At 40.7% G+C, this 18,987-nt stretch overlaps 1 protein-coding gene across 5 annotated transcripts; it reads right to left on the bottom strand.

Annotated features, from left to right (window-relative positions):
• Positions 1-200: 200 nt before the first annotated feature.
• Positions 201-17,459, bottom strand: GYG2 (glycogenin 2). 5 transcript variants are annotated; one of them, XM_068141608.1, is made up of 11 exons: positions 17,072-17,448; positions 16,830-16,968; positions 16,352-16,529; positions 11,294-11,435; positions 9,585-9,759; positions 8,258-8,420; positions 7,593-7,719; positions 5,442-5,664; positions 4,233-4,367; positions 2,374-2,490; positions 210-578 (listed from the first exon to the last, which is right to left on the bottom strand). In XM_068141608.1, exons 3-11 carry the CDS (start codon positions 16,494-16,496, stop codon positions 417-419), a joined length of 1,389 nt encoding a protein of 462 aa, XP_067997709.1. In that variant the 5' UTR covers positions 16,497-16,529; positions 16,830-16,968; positions 17,072-17,448; the 3' UTR covers positions 210-416. The 5 variants fall into 5 exon arrangements, with proteins under 5 accessions (XP_067997734.1, XP_067997709.1, XP_067997718.1 ...); XM_068141617.1 differs by having other exon boundaries at positions 16,830-16,965; XM_068141625.1 differs by having other exon boundaries at positions 214-578; positions 2,380-2,490; positions 17,072-17,444.
• Between the last annotated feature and the right edge of the window lie 1,528 nt (positions 17,460-18,987).

The following is an 18,987-nucleotide window of genomic DNA, read 5'->3' as shown; positions in this document are numbered from 1 at the left end:
AGTCCAGTCCCCCTGCATTACGCAGTTTTCAATGGATCAGGTTGCCCAGAGCCCCGTCCAACCTGACCTTGAATGCTTTCAGGGATGGGACATCCACCATCTCTTTGGGCAACCTGTTCCTGTGTTTCACCACCCTCACTGTAAAAAGTGTAAAAGTTCAACCTCAGAGAGCACAATTGATTACACTTCAGAAGGCACAATAGCAGACCAATGAAAATGAGGCACACGCAACAAAAAAGATGAGGCGCACTAAACAGTTAAGAAACCAAGAGTCTGTACCCGTTAATCAAAATTTATGAAGATCTATATCTAACTCTTTCAGTTAAGTGTCAAAGAAACTACAAAGATAACCACATATTCAAGGGTGGTATTTATGGAAGAAACAGATTGTGATGGCCATTACAGTACACTGTATCTTAATGTAAAAATGCATCCAATTTCTTTTTTATATGTTCAAAAGCATCTTTCCCCATATAGTCCATGTGCCCTTCCTCCCATTTTCTCCGTTCATCTTCTGGACTTGGTTCTTCTGGTTTGACATGAATAGACAGCTCTGAAATGGAATGTGCAATCTCGTTCTGTAGGAAGAAGTAGAAGAGTGGGAAAATAGTCATTTGGTTGTTTGCATTTCAGTACTGTGAAGTGCTGCATCTACAGTCCCAGTTAAAACAATAAACCGAACGGTATTCAAACATTCATTCTTGTTTTAATAAAGTGATCTCATTTTCCCATGCTTTTATTCCTTGTCACAGCATCTCTGAACATACCACTTATTTCACTTGTCTTCACTCAGATTTTGGCATACTAAGCCACAACACAGTATTACAAATACAACCTGTTTAGAGCAGAGTATCTTCTACAATAACTGTAACCATCTATCTGTGCAAATTTTGTCTTCAACAGGCTTTCATGTGAACATAGGTTCCTAGAACTTTTGGTCATTTGTTCTATCTGATCTTCAGTGAGATCAGTTTTATTTAGAAGATATCAGACATATTATTTATATAAATGACTTCAAAAGATCGACACTATTCATTAAACCCATAACCAGCTTGTTTTGAGTCATGGTTCAAAATGGTGCATCCTGGTTCAAGACCAAGTTATAATGTGCTCAAATGCAAGATGTATTATTAATGATAATTTCAACTACATAAAATCATATGCATGACCAAGTAGTGTTAAAACTGGAACATTCCAACAATTATAATAGGTAACAAAGCTGGAATACACCAAGAACAAATGGAGGCAGCCACTGGAAACCTGCTTTGAGTACTACTCCCAAGAGACTCCCAGACAAACAACTTACCTCACGTTATAATCAGTATTGACATTGACCAGAATGGCCTTCTAGCAAAGCTCTCATAGATTCAATATAAAAATGTTTCAGAATAGATTTTGATGCAAGAAGCAGTATCTTAAACTGCCTAAATGCTCTGGAATAACCATTAAATCTGGCAAATTTGGGCTTGTGCAAGACTTGCACCTGCAGGTAAGGTATTTCAAAGAGCCAACATGATACTAAATACTTAGGCATCTGCATCCTTCCATATGTATCCCCACCTGGGTCTCGCTCTGTACCTGACTTTGAAAAGGAATAAAGTGTCTTGGAATTTCCTATATGTGCAAACATGCAACAATACTTGGTAATTATTGTTCAGGCTTTATATACACATAATTGCAGTAATTCAAGAAGATTCCTCTCTTTACCATTGGCAAGCCTTATCAACAGCTTTGGACATCATTAACAAGAAGACAGGAATTATCATGTTTTTAGAAATTAAGGATTTTAGATAGGGCCCAAACAGCCCTGGCTGTATGGGAGCTAGTTTCCCCTACAGGTTGTTTTTTTTTTTTCCTCAGTCTTAAGGTATTTCGCCACCATACAGAAGACCTCATACGGAAAACGGCAGTGTTGTGAACCTTACAAGCTACACCTTGTCACCCCCAGTCTGGGTCTGGCAGGGCAATGTTGTCACACTGCCCACAGATAAAAGCAGTTCAAGATGACAAAGGAAAGCCTAGCAGCTTAGGCTCAGTGCCCAACTCACTAAGTTCATTTTCCACTTGTTGGGAAACATACTTCAGCAGAACAGAACAACAAAACCCAAACAGCTTTGCTTGCATTGATTGGAGAGCTGAAATTAATACCATGTTTTTATTACTTGAGAGCTAGCAAAGGAAAATACACATTTAAAAACTATAACTAATAGAAAAGGAAAATACTGCAGTACTGGAAGGAGTAAAGGAATTATAGCTAGAAGATTCAAGATTTGATTTGAAAATTGCATCATAATTAGTTGAGATTTCCCAATATTATGTTGGCAGCAAAGACATGCATACAATTACCAACAGATATACAATGCAGAAAGGTACCTGTACCAGTTCTGAGGTATCCTGAAACGCAGGGTGAAATACAAGTGGTTCTGAAGGTCCCTCAGGCTCAGCGAGATGGACGTTAGAACTGCTTTGTTCAACTCCACACAAAGTTTGCTAAAAATACAGCCACTGAGTTTTTATTAGGATAATACTTTTTCATAGTTTTCTTATCATGTGAATTCATACAGTACAAATCAATTTCAGTCTTTGGGTAGGGAAAAGCAGCAGACAGGAGGAAAAGGAATGAAATACGTTGTCACCAAGGACAAAATCCATCTCACCCACTTTTGCTATCAAAAATGGCATTGAATTTAATCTCCTGCTATGGTCAATCTAGCATAAGTACCTCCAGAGAGCAGCTCATCTCACCCTAAATTAGGTTCAAAAGTGTCTGCCATTCTTCAATGTCTACAGAAACAACCTGGAAAGCTAGCTGACAGTAGATACCTAGCATTCCTGAGGCCAAACTTCAATGAGGAAAATCTTATTTTAGGATAATAATTTGTTCTATAACTCATGGACTTCTCATATGTATAGAATGTACACAAAATAGAGACAAAACATATTGCCCAACACATGCCGTCCCGAATATTTGCTTTTGCCAAATATCAAAACATAAGTAAGTAGACAGGTCCACCAAACCTAAGCAATCCCACAAGACTACTGAAGCTAAGCAACAACAACAACAAAAAAAGTGGAACAATGGTGCTCCTAAGTAAGAAGACAATCATGGTATTAATTTTATAATTAATATGCTCTTCTGATAAACCAGTCTAGTAATTAAGAAAAAAATAAAAGAAGTTTAAACATCAATGTCATCACTTTAAGTGAACAATGGGGGTAAAAAAAACCAAACAAATAAATAATCATAAACAAATATCTTGAAAATGTGTTCCTCTTTGAACATTTCCAATGGCATGAGATGCATGAGGCACACAAGATAACACACCTTTTGCAAAAAAATTACTCTTAAGTTAAATATCTGGAAGGCTTGTAATTTTCTTCCAGCCTCTCCACATACTGTAGAAGGAAAGGAAGGAAGAATACAATTTTATTTTATGGAGTAACTATAGTCTAAAGGGATGAAGCACTAAACACAATAAAAACTGTCTTCATCTTACTAGAGAGTAGTCCTCAAGTTACAATAGCAGATGACATTAGAATGGTACCTCCCAGTGGTACCTCACTGCACTATGCTTTATGAAACAACATGCAATGACTTGCAGCTGAAGAACCATTCTACTATTGTGTCCAACTTAATTCCTGCATAAAGTAAGGGGAGTTAGTGCAACAGAAACACATGAATACAAAACTTCAAACACAGGAAGAGTGAAAAAATAACCAGGACCCCTACAGTGATCATTAGTGGATTCTTTTAGGATATTCCTTGTTGCCCAAATCACAGAAATTTGGGGAACAGTTTTCCCAGTCAACACTTCTGGGGAAAAAAGAAATAAATGAAAAAAATCTACAGAGAAGTGATAGAAAGGATTCTAGTTGTAAATACATAAATTTACAGGAGTATTGATTTTTTTTTAAAAAAAACTTTAACAAAATCTAATATAAAAATTATTTTGCTAAGTATCTAACAATGTTCAATAAGTAATCTATTTATAAAGTTCAATGCAAATTCTTTCACTCTCCAGACACATCACACATGAATAAATAAAGCCTAAAGAAAAAAAAAGATACTCTTAAGATGCTTTCTCATGCTAGAAAGAAAATTCAATAGCTACAGCAAAACTGGTAAAGATATAATCTCCCAGATCAGAGGCATAATTGAAAAAAAAATAAAATTTCATTGTAGTATATAATTTTATTTTGTTACTGCACATAGTAATATGCAATATACTTACAAAAGTGAATTCCTCAGGTGAACATGCTGTGGCATCTATTTCATATACCTCCTCTGGAAGCACAGGCATTTGCAGTGTATTGGCCACATAAGGACTGACCTTTTTTAGGGTGATTTCAACTCCATTGGAAGTGTGCTAACAAAAACAAGAACATACCACCATTTAAAAGCATTTTTAGGGGAAATTCATATCTAATTTACAACAGTTCCACTTCCTTACAAGGATCTCGGCATTAAATGAGTAAGTTAATAAATTCCACAAAGTTTGTGGTGCCAGATTCAAAGAATGTTGCAGTTTCAGTTTCACCATTCCTAAGGATCCAGAATCACCAGTAGGTAAATCCAACAGGTATTTCCAGCTTCATGTTGTCACGGCTGAAATATTTCTTTACTGCAGATTTTCTTAAGAATTAAAGCATGCTAAAGTATGAGATCAAAATCTTCCCATTCCTTCGTCTGCTTTCCAATGTGTCATGAGGTAACAAACCAGACTAGTTTCTGGGGCTTTGATGGGAATTGTCCAACAGACCTTACGGACCTATGCAATTAGGTCATTGATGGTAACAGTCCAATATTTAAAAAGCCATTAAGAAAATATTTACATATGTATAGAAGTGATCCTAAATTATCATGTCTGAATACAAAATTAAAAGTCATACTTCTGCTACTCATTACTTTATCCTGCTGGTCTCCAAGAAATCATGTATGTATTAAAACATTTTTTACTCATGGAAACTATACACTGCTGCACTTTCTTTGAAGAAGAGGTATAAAGAGCTCAGTAAATGCTTAATAATATATATGAGTAATGAATATAACATCCTAAATGAAATTAATATTGACTCTGCAAATCTGATTTTTTGTTATGACCATAACAAATTACATAAACCAAATTACAACACAGTTCTGAAAAAATTTACTGTAGTTTGAGGATTAGTTTGATGCCCTACATCAACTTAACTTTAAAGAATTGAAAGTCCACTTGTTTCATAGCCAGATTATCACCTTCTCTGACTACTTCATATTTAATTTGCAGTATCTATACACACACATTCCCATACAAGCTCTTCATCAATGAAGAAGGGAGCTGGGAGAAATCTCTGAAAAGGCAATAGGGCTAAAATTCCTTCCTAAGCTGCAATCACTGCTTCTACATTTTTCATTGCAATTCCTTCTTCCAGCATATTCCCATTAATTCCTTATCAGTTACCTTGCATTCCTCAGATTCTGATTCTTTCATCTTTCCAAGTTTTTCTAACAAAGGCAATACACTGTCACTGTATATATTCCACCAGAGGGCAAGAAATGACAGCTGATGAAATGATCCAGAGGTAGTGTCATCATGCATAACTCTCTCTGTTTGAAGGTTGTATCTGTAGTTCCAGGGCTTCATCGCTCCCAAGAAGTGAACAACCTTGGCATCTCTACCAAAACTGTAGAGATAAAACATAAAGGTCTATACATTAAACATTGTGGCAGTTCGGGCTGGGTGCCCCCCTGCTGCAGCCACCTAAGACACACCCGCAGTGTACCAAGGGTCCAGCCCAGTGGGTGGACATAGGAAGCTGTGTATTTCATCCCATAATGTCCTGCTCCAGCAAGGTCTTACACTTTCTCTTTCTTCCCTTACCACTCCTGCAGAGATGCTCCCTATCTGGTAATGGAGGGGGAGTCATCTCATGGCCTCTTGGGCCTGGTTAGGCCTAATGCCTGGAGGAGAAGGGGGAAGGGTAGTCTCAGATCTGGTCAGCTGAGATTAGCCTAACAGTGGAGGGGGGGGGGGGGGGGAGGGAGAAGGGGAAGAAAGAGCCCTGGGGGGTTTGGGTGTACCCTCAGGTGGGGAGAGGGGAATGTTGGGATGCTTCTGGGTATGCTTCGAGATCTTCTTTTGTCAATGTGCTTGTGATTTTCTGTAAAACACTCATTGCTTTTCCATTTAAACTTTCCGTCACTTCTGCAATCCGTTTGTCTGAGTCTCGGTTTTTTTGCTTTGGTGGGAGGCAAGGGAGAATCTGCCTCAACCCACCACAAACATACATATTTTTAGCCTATACAAACTGTGAAAGGAACATGCTTACTCTCACTGGTAAAGTACTTTCAACATTTTGCAACAGCAACATACTGAATAGGAGTATATATTTACTCTGTCTGAGTAGCTTTAAAGTATCTTGTTTAGCATACAGAAAATAAAGAAACAACAAAAGACTGCATTGCCATTTGCATCCAGCCGCTGATTCTAGTAGAAATGCTCATGAAAGAAATTGACAGGCTCCTGCAGTACGATTTTCAGTCTTCCTCCATATACCACTTCAAACACCAAATCAGAAAAATTGGTTCTTACTGATCCCATATTAAAAACTACTAATAAATATGTCACACTAAGATCAGCTTCCAGTGAGAGTGTTTTGCACAACTGGAGCACTAATTCATGACAGCCTAAATAAAACTTTCCTTCTGTCACAAGGCAGAAGAGTTTCTTATCTGCATTTTGTGAAGTATTTTAATTACTAGGACAAATTTTGTTTCACAGAAACTTCAAAATGGCTTGTAAAATGATTGTAAAAAACAAAACAAACAAACAGAAGATACTACACCAAAACCAACCCAACCTTTCCCATAGAACTGACTGGAAAAGAAGGGAACAGCATTATCACAGTATCACCAAGGTTGAAGAGACCTCAAAGATCATCAAGTCCAACCCGTCACCACAGACCTCATGACTAGACCATGGCACCAAGTGCCATGTCCAATCTCCTCTTGAACATATCCAGGGATGGTGACTCCACCACCTCCCTGGGCAGCCTATTCCAATGGTGAACGACACCCTCAGTGAAGAACTTCCTTCTCACCTCGAGCCTAAACATCCCCTGACACAGCTTGAGACTGTGTCCTCTTGTTCTGGTGCTGGTTGCCTGGGAGAAGAGACCAACTCCCTCCTGGCTACATTCAGCCTCTCCTTGTAGGGTTTGTGCTCAAGGCCTCTCACTAGCCTCGTTGCCCTTCTCTGGACATGTTCAAATGTCTCAATGTCCTTCTTAAACTGTGGGGTCCAGAACTGGACACAGTACTCAAGGTGTGGCCTAACCAGTACAGAGTACAGGGGCACAATGACTTCCCTGCAGCTGTCAGAACCTAACACTAAAGTAATCTATGTCTTTTCAAATATGATAAAAGCTTCTCTGAAATAACATATAACACAGTGCTGCCAGCTATGGGACTCTGTCAACATGGAAGACATTCCTATTGCATGTAAGCTTCTACTGCATGATTTTTACTTCACATCACTGTGACTAATTTATAATTGACAGAATATGTTTGTTGGTAAACTATAGGGTTTATAGCCCAAAGTGTTATTACTTACTGATTGAAAGCAGGGATGTAGGTGTATACAGCACTGCTGCTTAAGTTATAGAGAAAAGGTAAGTGTTTTCCAATATCTGCGGTTGCCCAATTGCTGAAGAAACTATTCAATAAACCTTGATCACCCCCTGAAAAATATATGAACCAGTGTTACCATAATGATGTGTACACTCAAATTTATATCAGAATTTCACATCCAAGGATGGGAGTGAGACTGGTGTGTTCATGGGACTGCAACTTGGATTTGACAACATGGCCATGTGAGCAGGTACAAGCAAATAATACTCTTGCAAGTTCAGTGTAAATAGAGTCCTATTGTAATACATGAAGAAAGGTGAAGGATAGGATTTTGGTCCCACTCAGAGCAGAAGTCTGAAGATCAGCTGTATTTCTTTTTCCTAAACCAGACAGCAAAATTAAAACTTACTGAGCAATACTAAGACACAATGTCTCCTTATTGCCCTTTTCTGGGATGCACAGTCCACATTATGTCAAATAAGAGGCAAAGGTCTGCACCTTACATTTTTGTGGGGGCACATATACATAAAGAGCAGAGAACTCCCGCCTTTTTCTGTTCTGCCTGAGAGCTTGGAAGCTGTGGAAAAAAGAGCTTACTGAGGGGGAATCTGACATATTTGTCTTCATTCCTTATATCTTGCCCCTTACCATCAAAGCTGCCATGTTCAGCAGCAAACTGAAGCAGAAGGTTGTAAGTTTTCAAAGAAGGTCGGAACACAAACACACCACTATTAAAGCAGTCAGGCCAGCCAGAATCAGGAGCTGCAGAAAACTCTTCTCGATCAAATAATTCATCAACATTGCAAAGCACCTTACATGCAGTAGGAAAACAAAAGAAGTAAAAAATGTTAGTGCGAATGTATTTCTAGAACATGAGCAGATAAATCAGTACCAAACAAGACAAACCCTAGTTTGGCCAAATATCTAGTTTGGAGACCATGAAAGCAGGGGCAAAGAAAAATATGCTAGGGGTCAGAACATCAGAACCTCTGTTTTTAATATAGTAAGGCAACATTAATTATAGTTCTCCATGATTTCTCTGATAGAAGCATGAATCCTATGAAATTATTTCATGAGTCTCAGAGATTCTACCAAAGATCCCTTTAAATATTATAATATACCATGAAAACACACTATTTCTTTATTGCGTTATTCACCTTCCCAGAGCCCACTATCCTCAGTAACTGCAACAGAGCTTCACGAGGAAATGGGAAAATAAAAAATTTTCAAAAATCAATCAAGTTAAGGTCAAGACCACTTTTAAAGATGGTGGAAACACAATTGTGCAGTTGACATGTGGACCTCACCCAAAATTGAACTACTGTGAGAAACAGAAAAAAATTATTTTCGGAGAAAGTGAATTTAAAACAAAAGGAAATATTTGCATTCCTCCTTTAACTCAAAAGTAAAGCACAACATCATAAAACTCCCCACCTCATTCTCTGATAAAAGTAACTTAATTTGCTTTCTAATTCAAATACAATCCTATTAAATTAAAATGCATCCATGTCTTTCAATGTAAGCCATCTAAATGCAGGAGAAGGCTGACAAGATTGTCCTTGCAAAAAAAAATATGTCTATTTTAATCTCTAGCCCTCTAATTTTTTTTTTTTTTAAGAAATTAATACTTGTTATTGGGATTTTCTCCTCCCTTTTAAAACTGTCTCCCTGACTAGATTAAATCCAAGCAGAAGAATGTTAGAGATCTATTTTAAATGTCTGTCACAAGCCATTTAGCATAGAGTGTGCTTCTGACATCTTTTGAGGACAGACCTGAGACTACTCTCATAGCAGGATTTCTTCGCAAACAGCAAAACTGTGAGCCTTGACAAACCATGCCAGCTGGAGCTCCTGTAACCTCATGACCACTAGCAAATCTAGTCACTTCATAGGCCAGTGGGCCACCTGACAAGCATCCCACACTCAGAGTAGCTCTTTAAGACACAAAGGTTTCCACAGCTCCCACTCTACTCACCAATGTGTCTGCATCCATGAAGACACATTTGCTATAATGAGTAAGAGTCCAACAGTGAAGCTTACTGAAAGTCACACCTAGTTCTGGCCTCTGCATCAGAGCCAAACGAACTGAGTCAGCACTGTCAAGTGTATCCACCTCAATGACTTCATCAAACACGCTGCAGAGGACAGACCTACCAGAGCAAGCAGTGAAGAGAGAATGGAATTTAGAGAAGTTCATCGAATCTCACTTCTGGCATGGAAAGAGAGACACACAGGAATACATTTATTATGAAAATAACCCAGGCTAGATTGATTGGTTAGAAGTCAAAAGTGAAGTCCTTGTAAACAATTTGCTGAAGTGACAGCTACCAATCAGGCCATAAACCATGAACTCTTCCACTACAGGCCAGCAGCTCAAAAGTGACAGGTGTTACATGTAGGAAAAAAACAGTCCTTATTTAGTTACTTAATCTCCTATAGAAATACCAACAGAAATTAAAGCAGCTTTCATCCTGCACAATTATCTCTAAAGAACAGCACCATGCTGTGTTCCCTGTGCACTGCACAGGATGTGGCATGCAGTGCCAGGGCAGTCATCTGCACCTATTAAGCCCAAGTAAATGCAGCCTCAAAACTGCACCTTTTAAACAGGCAATCTTACACACTTCCCAAGACATTGAAGAATCAAGAGTCTGAGTAGCTATGGCATGTCATGTTCCTTTTAACAAGCACCATAGACCTCCAAATAACAGCGCCTGAGTTCAACAGATCTGATGTTTCTGTACATGCAGTTCTGTGATGCCTGTAAAACCACAACTCAAAATGGAAAGTGATTAAAAAAAAACAAAAAACACAACAACAAAAAAAAGCCACCCAACAGAAGTGAAAATAAACTAATTTCTCATCATGAAAGATGTGCTGCACCAGTATTCTAACATTAGTCATCTGAACTGAGTCTCTAAGGTTTCTGGAAAATTGTGAGGTTGCAGAGAATCACAAAATATTAGGGATTAGAAGGGACCTCTAAAGATAATCTAGTCGAACCCCCCTGCCGTAGCAGGATCACCTAGGGCAGGCCACACAGGAACACATCCAGGTGGGTTATTAAAGTCTCCAGAGAAGAAGACTCCACAACCTTTCTGGGCAGTCTGTTCCAGTGCTCTGTCACCATCACAGTAAAGAAGCTTCTCCTCATATTGAGGAGGAACTTCCTGTGTTCCAGCTTGTAGCCTTTGTTCCTTGTCCTATTACTGGGCACCACTGAAAAGACACTGTCACCTTCATCTTTACACACACCCCTCAGATATTTATGACATTAATAAGATCTCTTCTCAGCCTTCTATTATCAAGATTAAACAGCCCCAGTTCTCTCAGTCTTTCTTCATAACAGAGATGTTCAAGTCCCTTATCTTGCTCTTTCTAGAAGATAAATGCTTGGGGAAAAAAACGGTAGTGCCTTTATTTAATTTCAAAAGCAAGATACTAAAATCACAGTTCCTGAACTTTCAGCTTATGTTCCTAATCATGGGCTTAAACCAACTCTCACCTACAATCTCCACTTCTGCAAGTGAACTCTTACTAGGCTTATGATCTTATCATGAATGTTAGACAAGGGGGAACTTCTAGGCATAATGTTGTGAAATCTACAGGAAGCATACTAAAATCTCTCATGTTTGTTGTTTATTCCCTCATATCATCAACCTCCAAAAACATACAAATCCTTACCTCATCCCACTGGAAACCTCTGGTGTAATTAGTACTGCCAATTTTCTAGATGTCGTATGGTTCCTCAATGACTGTCCAAGAACCAGCGCACCTTGACAGTACACATCATTGGTAGCAAGGGTCACAAAGGCTTGATCTGTTACTGTGAGCAAATATTCATAAAAGTCACTTTACAGCTTTAACATAAGCCATTTCACACGTTCCTATCATCTCCCTCCACTACTACCAACCAGCTGCGACCCATAACAACCTGCAGTTCCTGTGACAAGTAACGGAATAGAAAATTCAGTGAATGTACTTGCAGAATGCACATTATTTTTTGTTTACCTGATTTACGTAACAGCAGCTATGAAGCTCTCCTACTAGCCTTAAATAAATGATTCCCCAAGTCTTATTGCCTAAACATAATGTTAATCAAAAAAGTTGATCTCCACACAGTACAATACAATCAATAAAGAAAAGTTTCCTGCTTATACGCTGCTAAAAAGCTAAGGGGGAAAAAAAACACCACAGGATGTTAAGTACTAGCCAGAAATGTCCTTCTGAGATTGGTACACCTCTCAGAAGTTAAGGATCTCTACCTCAGGCAATGCCAGGAAATTCAGGAGTCCTCACTGTCAAGAAACCCATGGGGGAAAAAAGTTACAGTAAAAGAGAATACAAGCTATGCCCCTGTACAACAGGAGACATAATGTATTTTGTAGAGATAACAGGCCTGTGGCTGCTCCTTCAATCTGTCTTCTGACAGAACCACCATTATATCAGGGTTCTCCTGCAAAAAACCAGAACCTACAACTCAGGAAGGTGTACAGCATCCTCAGTGCAAAAGGAAGACCTCAGCTTTCTAGGCAGCAAAATCAACCAGAACAGGACGAGCAAGTCACACAGATGAGAGGAATTCCACTGAGCTCTACAGAGCTTCAATAAATAATTGTGTTGAACTACTTGTTTAAAACCACCATCATCTTAAAGGACATGTTAAATTAAAACAACCAAACAATAACAACATAAACACCCTGTCATACAGTTTCCAGGCTCTGTGAGAGATACTAGGAAAGAATCTCACAGAACTACTTGCAGAGAACCCAACAAATGACCTCATGGCTGCCTTTGCCAGAAGCTGCCAAAATGAATGAGTTTGAGCCCCTAACCATAAAACGAAGAATAGTCGCTGTTGATGACAAGCTCTTGTGTACTAAGTATTCCCATTTTTCATGTTTGCCAAATCTAGAGCAAAACACTGACCCACTGATGTGTTGTCTCCTTCCACCCTTTTGCTCTGCATCCCAATCATTTCTAGCCAGGCCTGAACTTGAATCAAACACGTTCACTGCCATTGCAACAGATATCTCCCTGCACCTCAGGAGTATCCCAGTAGTGTTAAATGTGGGAAAACTGAATTATCTGTCCAAACTAAGCAGCTAAGATCATCTTAGCAAACTCCAGCAACGTTTTTAGTCACAATTTCCAGAAGAAGCAAATGAAAAAAAAGAGTTTTCAAATATCCTGTTATCATAACAGCTCAAGCAAGTTATGGTTGTTCCAGAAAACAATGAATAAGAAGTTGCTTACATGGAGTTGTTTGAAAAGATAGTTGTGCAACTCAACTGCTCCTGCTGCAGTATTTCAATAGGTTTAATGAGGTTAAACATAAGCATACATCAAAAAAATACAAAACAAAAAAACACTGAAGGCTACTTCAGCAATAAAACTGTTCTCAAAAGACACAGTCAGCAAAGAAAAACACTTTTGTGTTAGGCAACAAAGCTCTTCAGCCAAATTAAGTTAATAAAACAACTAGTGAGCGAAATGTGGGAGGTAGGTGAAGACAAAAAGCAAACTGTGAAATGAGTGGGAGTTTAAATCTTAAAATACTAGTTTAAATAACAACCACAAAACTGAACACAATCTTCTTACTGCTTCTGCAAATTCTTTTAGCTACAGAAGCTGAATCTTTGCTTAAGTAACACCTCTAAAACTACACAGATTATTCATCAAAATGTTCAGCAAACTGGTGTGGCAAATTACCACATTCACCGTACGCTTTCATTACCTTGAGGTAAAAGGTGTAGTCAACACCACAAGGATGCAAACTGATGAACATATATTAGCAAGAGTTTCTTAGAAGTTGTATCTCACACAGAAAATAAACCAACTGTCTGTTTTGAGAACCAGATGTGGGATACATATGCCACTCTTCTTAACAGTGTGAATCTTTATAGAGGTAATTACATAGATAATCAAACCATTATCTGAAACCACACAATACTAAAATACTTCTGGTGCAAAAAGAGAAGGGTGTCCTAGCTATTTGAAAATTGTACATGTCATCACTAATCCACTAAGGGCCAGAGGGGGTTTAAAGTCAAAATATTTTATCATTACTTGTTTTTTCATCTAATCCCTATTTTCAAGGAAGATGTGTTACCTGACTTGCTTCATTTATAAAATTCTTTGGAACACTGCATATAACTAAATGTTATTTTTGTAACTGAGAACTAAGGATCAGCTTTTCATATAAACCTATGAAATTAAATAATTTACCTGAGAATCCCCATTTAAATGAAGTCAAGTACAATGCTGCATTAAATCTAGTGTACACAGGGTTTCACTCACTGACTTTAACCTGCAAAATATTTGATCTTATAAGTGCAAAAGTCAAAGGTTTAGGCATTAAAATTCATTGCAACTGGAACTTTTTTAAGTGTCAAGTGCACCACTACGCATAACTTTCAATTCTTTGTGCTGAATGGCAATAGGATTTGTCACGGAAAACACCCAGTGTGAACAGTATTAAGTTTTCAAGCAAATTGTTTTCAAGCTGCAGGATCCTATGGTTAATACCATCAACTCTCTGTGAATTATGGGAAAAGCATATGATTAGAATCACATTAAAACTGTCATGTGAATTTATAAATCTGCTCACTTCTAGTCTGAATTACCATACAGCACATTAAGATGCAAATTTAGAAATCACTATCAAGCACTGGCTCCTCATTTTTCATACCTAACAATAGTTTCCCACAACAAACCAAGAATTTTCAAGCATGTCATTTTAGACCCTGCTCTGCAGCTAGAGATAGCAACACAGAGAAGACAGCAAAAGTAATGTGAATCACTAAGGTCAAGGTGACTTTATGTGAAATCTGTTACTTTTTTTTTAAGCTAAGATCATCAAATTCTTATGGTGCTTATTCATAGCAGTACTTCTGACACTGCCAAAGGCAAAATTCTTCAACAGGCCTGACAATCAATTCCAGGGCAGCTAAAAGCCTTACTTAGAATCCATACCAGCAACGAGACAGGGTGGTGCTCACTTTGATGTTCTAAGGAAAAGGAGAGAAGGAATGAACAAACACCAGGTACCCTCTGAGAATAAGGAGTGACTCATAATAACAAGTACTAAATGAACCACATGCACCTGTCAGCTTTCAGACAAGTAGAGGGTTTTTTTCTCCATCATCCACTAGACATAGCTTTTTAAACATACTTCAGTCTTTCTTCTGATAGACATAGCAAAGATAAATGTGCTGTAGCTGTGGTTTCTAGAGTAACAACTCAAATTTGCCAAGTTGCCCACTCCAAAACTGTAGTTGGAAACCAAAGACATGCTATAATCTTCCTACAAGCATAGGCTAAACAACACATTGCTATCTCATGCATAAAAAGAGTAACTAAACCAATAGCTAAGCCTCCCACAGGCTGGTCAGGTCCTTGACCCGTACTACCATTTATACTAACCAGTGCTACACAATTGCTTTCTTAAATTCTACCCTGGTACCATCTGCGGCTCTCATTGTCTTCATCTCTTCAGACATGATCTGCAGGACAGTCTGGACCTGTGCCTGCTGAGCACCAAACCACCTCCCTGAAATCCCCAAGAAACTATGACATAACACAGTCCCAGCTCACATCTCCTATTCTAACATCATTGTTATTCTCTCTCCCACCCACACAGACCTCTATGCATGCTCCCTCAGAACCATGTCTCAGTGAAGATCCGTCGGACTGTTGCAAAGATAAAGCAAGCCACTGGCATTCTCACTTCTCTGACCTAGCACAACTGTTATCAGAAGAACCTGAAAAAGAAAGCTGTGCTCCAGCTGACACCCACAACCTTAAAAGTAATCAAGAACTATTTTGTTATAAGTAGGCAAAATGAGTAATGAATAATGATCCCAGACACTATCAGAAATTATCAAGCAAGTTTTCAGCAAAGAATCTGTTCTTGCCCTAGTAAACAAATGACAGCTGGCTTATTTAACTCCTGTGGTTTCTCGGTCAGGATCCAATAGTAGAGTCATTTACATAACTGATGAAGATGGCACAACCAACTCTTTACAGAGACCTTTTTACAACAGAACATAAACTGACATTTGATGATAAGCTCTATTTCTCCTGGTGTAACAAAGTTCTGTCAGATCCAAAACCAGCTACTCTTATCCTTTATTAAAGCAATACTGAATTTTAGTAGATAGGATTACAATTGTTACATTGGAAAGCTACAGAAAAGAACTTTTTTGTATGGCTTTTACTTTATACCTGTTAAGAAGTTACATCCTGCTCCAATGCCCTTCAATTTTGTTATTCAACAAATAGTAAACTACCCTTATGAGAAAACAAATGTAACAACTATAATATGCAAACACGCATAATACATAGCGCCTCAAACTAGTTCCAAACCAGTAATATGAAGAAAATAGTAGTAATAATTGCTTAAGCAATCCAAAACCAGCACAACTTGCTACATTTAAATGTTTCCAGGTTTCCACTCATCTTAAAAAAAAAACCAAAAAACAAAAAACAACAAAAAAGCCCTCACCAAACAGAACAAACCCACAATTCTGTAATCCTTGAATCTGCAGACTCCCTCTCTGTATTTCCCTCAACGCAGAGGTGGCACATACATTAGTTCAAACTCAGGATCCATCAGGCCAAATGCCTGAGAAAGGTATGTTTGTGACACCTGCATATGGTTCAACAAACCTAACTTCGGGAGGCTGCCGTCCAACTTTTTCCCTCAGTTTTGAGAGCACGTTCAAGTTATCAAAGACCTACCTGAACTAGACTCCCTCATGGCTTTAAGGATAATCGCGAATAAACATAATACCACTGCTATATACGAAGGGGCATGAGAAAGGTTTCTCTCAAGCTGCCTCAGGCTGAAGAACCTCAGCCTCAGCCTGTAACCCTGCCGATCCATCAGGAAGGCCACAGGGGGCCTGGGTAGGCCAATCTGTACATACAAACAGAATGCAAAAATGAGTTTAACTCTTTCTTCCCACCAGCTAGTCGGTTAAAATCCTAATCTAGAGACTGATAATTACAGCACAGTACTCTGCTGGTAACGAGACAGCGGAGACCCCCACCCTGGCCACAGTGAGAGGAGGGAAGCGAAGGCCCCGAGACACCAGCCTGCGCTGCGGGTGCCGCTCTGCCGTCCACCACAGGCTGCGGAACACAAACGCGACGGCAAGCGCCAAACGCGACGGCAGCCCCTCATAGGGAGCCCAGCGGCCGGAGCCGCGGTACTCACCAGACATCCTGCAGCAGGCGGGTGCCAGCCGGGTAGGGGCACGGCCCACGGCCCAGGCCCACGACACACACCTCCGCCGCGGCCTCACCTGCTCGCGGCGGGCACGGTAAATCGCAAAATGGGATTAGCCTGTTTCCTGCTGAAGACAGTGGTAGGTGAATTATACTCCCAGCGAGTCCTGCGCAGCAGGAGAGAAACGGCATTAGTGGCAGAGACTATTTGGGAGGGTTGGCACGACCCACCTCCTCCCCCGTTTCAGGCGCTGGCTTTACTGCAAAGGAGCCATCCTCCTCTCGTCCACTGCCCCGCCGTGCGCCACAACAGCGCCCTGCCCCTAAGGCAGGGCAGAGGGTCCGGAGCTCGGCTACAGCAGCCCGCCTGGCCGGATCCCCGCACCTGTACGCAATTCCGGGACCGCTAGTATCGTATCGTGTCGTGTCCCGTTCCCATTCCCGCGACCCCAGCATACGGTGGCGGCATCGCGGCGCCTCCTGGCGGCGCGGCCCGACGCTCCTGCCCCATTGGCCACCGCGGGGCAGCGCCCACTCCCACCCTCTAAGAGCGCTCCAGTAATGGGCGCTGTGGGGGGTTGTATGTATCCTGGTTTTCCTTCCGTTTCCCGTCGTGTTGCCTCCCCTGCTTTCGGGGACAAGGGTTTCAGCGGGGCTTTGATAAAGCTTCTCCTCGGGCCAGAGGTCTTCACTGCCTAGGAGCGCAGGGAAAGAAGAGGGACCTAGTCCACAACCCCGCGCTGCTGTGCCCAGGCTCTCGGGTGAGGGGCTCTGACTGGACCCTGCGATGCTGCACAGCGGCGTGATATCAGGGAGAAGAGCAAGCGCTGTGGGAGGGCCCCGCACCGTGGCTGCGCAGCCGCCGCCTTGGGAGCGGCCGACCCGGCCGTCGGTGCAAAGAGCTGCAGCCGAAGGAGACGAAATGGAGACCGCGTGGTCTGCATCCCGCCATTCGTGCTGCTTCCACTGCGCAACTACCCTGCCATGCTCGGTGCAGAAACGGAGCGGAAGAAAGGTCATAGAACGGTTTGGGTTGGAAGGGGCCTTTAAAGGTCATCCAGTCAAACCCCCCTGCAGTGAGCAGGGGCATCTTTAACTAGATGAGGTTGCTCAGAGCCTTGTCCAACCTCGATTTATTTTCAGAGGTGGGGTATCTGTCTGCCACTTCTCTGGGCAACCTGTTCCAGTGCTTCATTTCAGCACACTCATTGTAAAAGATTTCCTCCTAATATCGAAGGTAGATTCATAGAATAGTTTGGGTTGCAAGAAACCTCAAAGATCATTTAGTGCCAACTCCCCTACCATGGGTGAGAAACACCTTCCACTAAGACCAGGTTGCTCAAGGCATCATTGCTACCCTCATTAAATTTAGAACCATTACCCTGGTTCTGTCTGAAGAGTCCCTCCTCATCTTTCCTGTAGGCCCTCCTTTAGGTACTGGAAGGCTTTTGTAAAGTCTCCAAAGACACTTTTCTTCTCCAAACTGAACAAACCCAACACATTCAGCCCTTCCTCATAAGGAAGATGCTCCAGCCCCCTAATCATGGCCCTCCTCTGGACCACTTTGAGCAGGTCTATGTCTTTCTTATGCTAGGGGCCCCAAAATTGGGCGCAGTGCCCCGACTCAGGTCTCAGTAGAGCAAAATAGAGTGGGAGAATAACCTTCAGCCTGCTGGCCATGCTTATTTTGGTGTAGCCCACAATACAGTTACAAGCACACCTTGCTATCTCATGGCCAGCTTTTCATCAGCCAGTATGCCCAAGTCCTCCTCAGGACTGCTTTCAGTTCCCTCATCCTCCAGCCTGTATTGATACCAAGGATTGCCCCAACCCATGTGCAGGACCTTGCACTTGACCTTTTTCCATGCAGCCCTCTGAGGAAAATGTCAACTGCTTTGTGGTGAAGATTGCAGGGTGTGGAAGGAAGATCTTTGAACACTAGTACAATGACTCCAGTGCCTTATTGTAATCCAGATGCAGGCTATCCACCAGGTTAAGGGAGTCTACCCAGTAATTTCATGTAGCAGCCATAACCCCTATAGGTATGCAAGTGTGACAACTTGTCACTCAAATAGATACATGTTTTCAGAGAGCTTTTTTTATTCAGAGTGCTATATGTATTTTCAGATGCATATATGTGCACAGAT

The sequence above is a fragment of the Melanerpes formicivorus genome, unplaced genomic scaffold, assembly GCF_026170545.1.
Source record: "Melanerpes formicivorus ecotype bairdi unplaced genomic scaffold, bMelFor1.0.p_v2 SCAF_1, whole genome shotgun sequence".
NCBI classification, from domain to species: Eukaryota; Metazoa; Chordata; class Aves; order Piciformes; family Picidae; genus Melanerpes; species Melanerpes formicivorus.
Note: the sequence above shows the minus strand (reverse complement) of the source record. Positions and strands in the feature narration are given on the sequence as shown.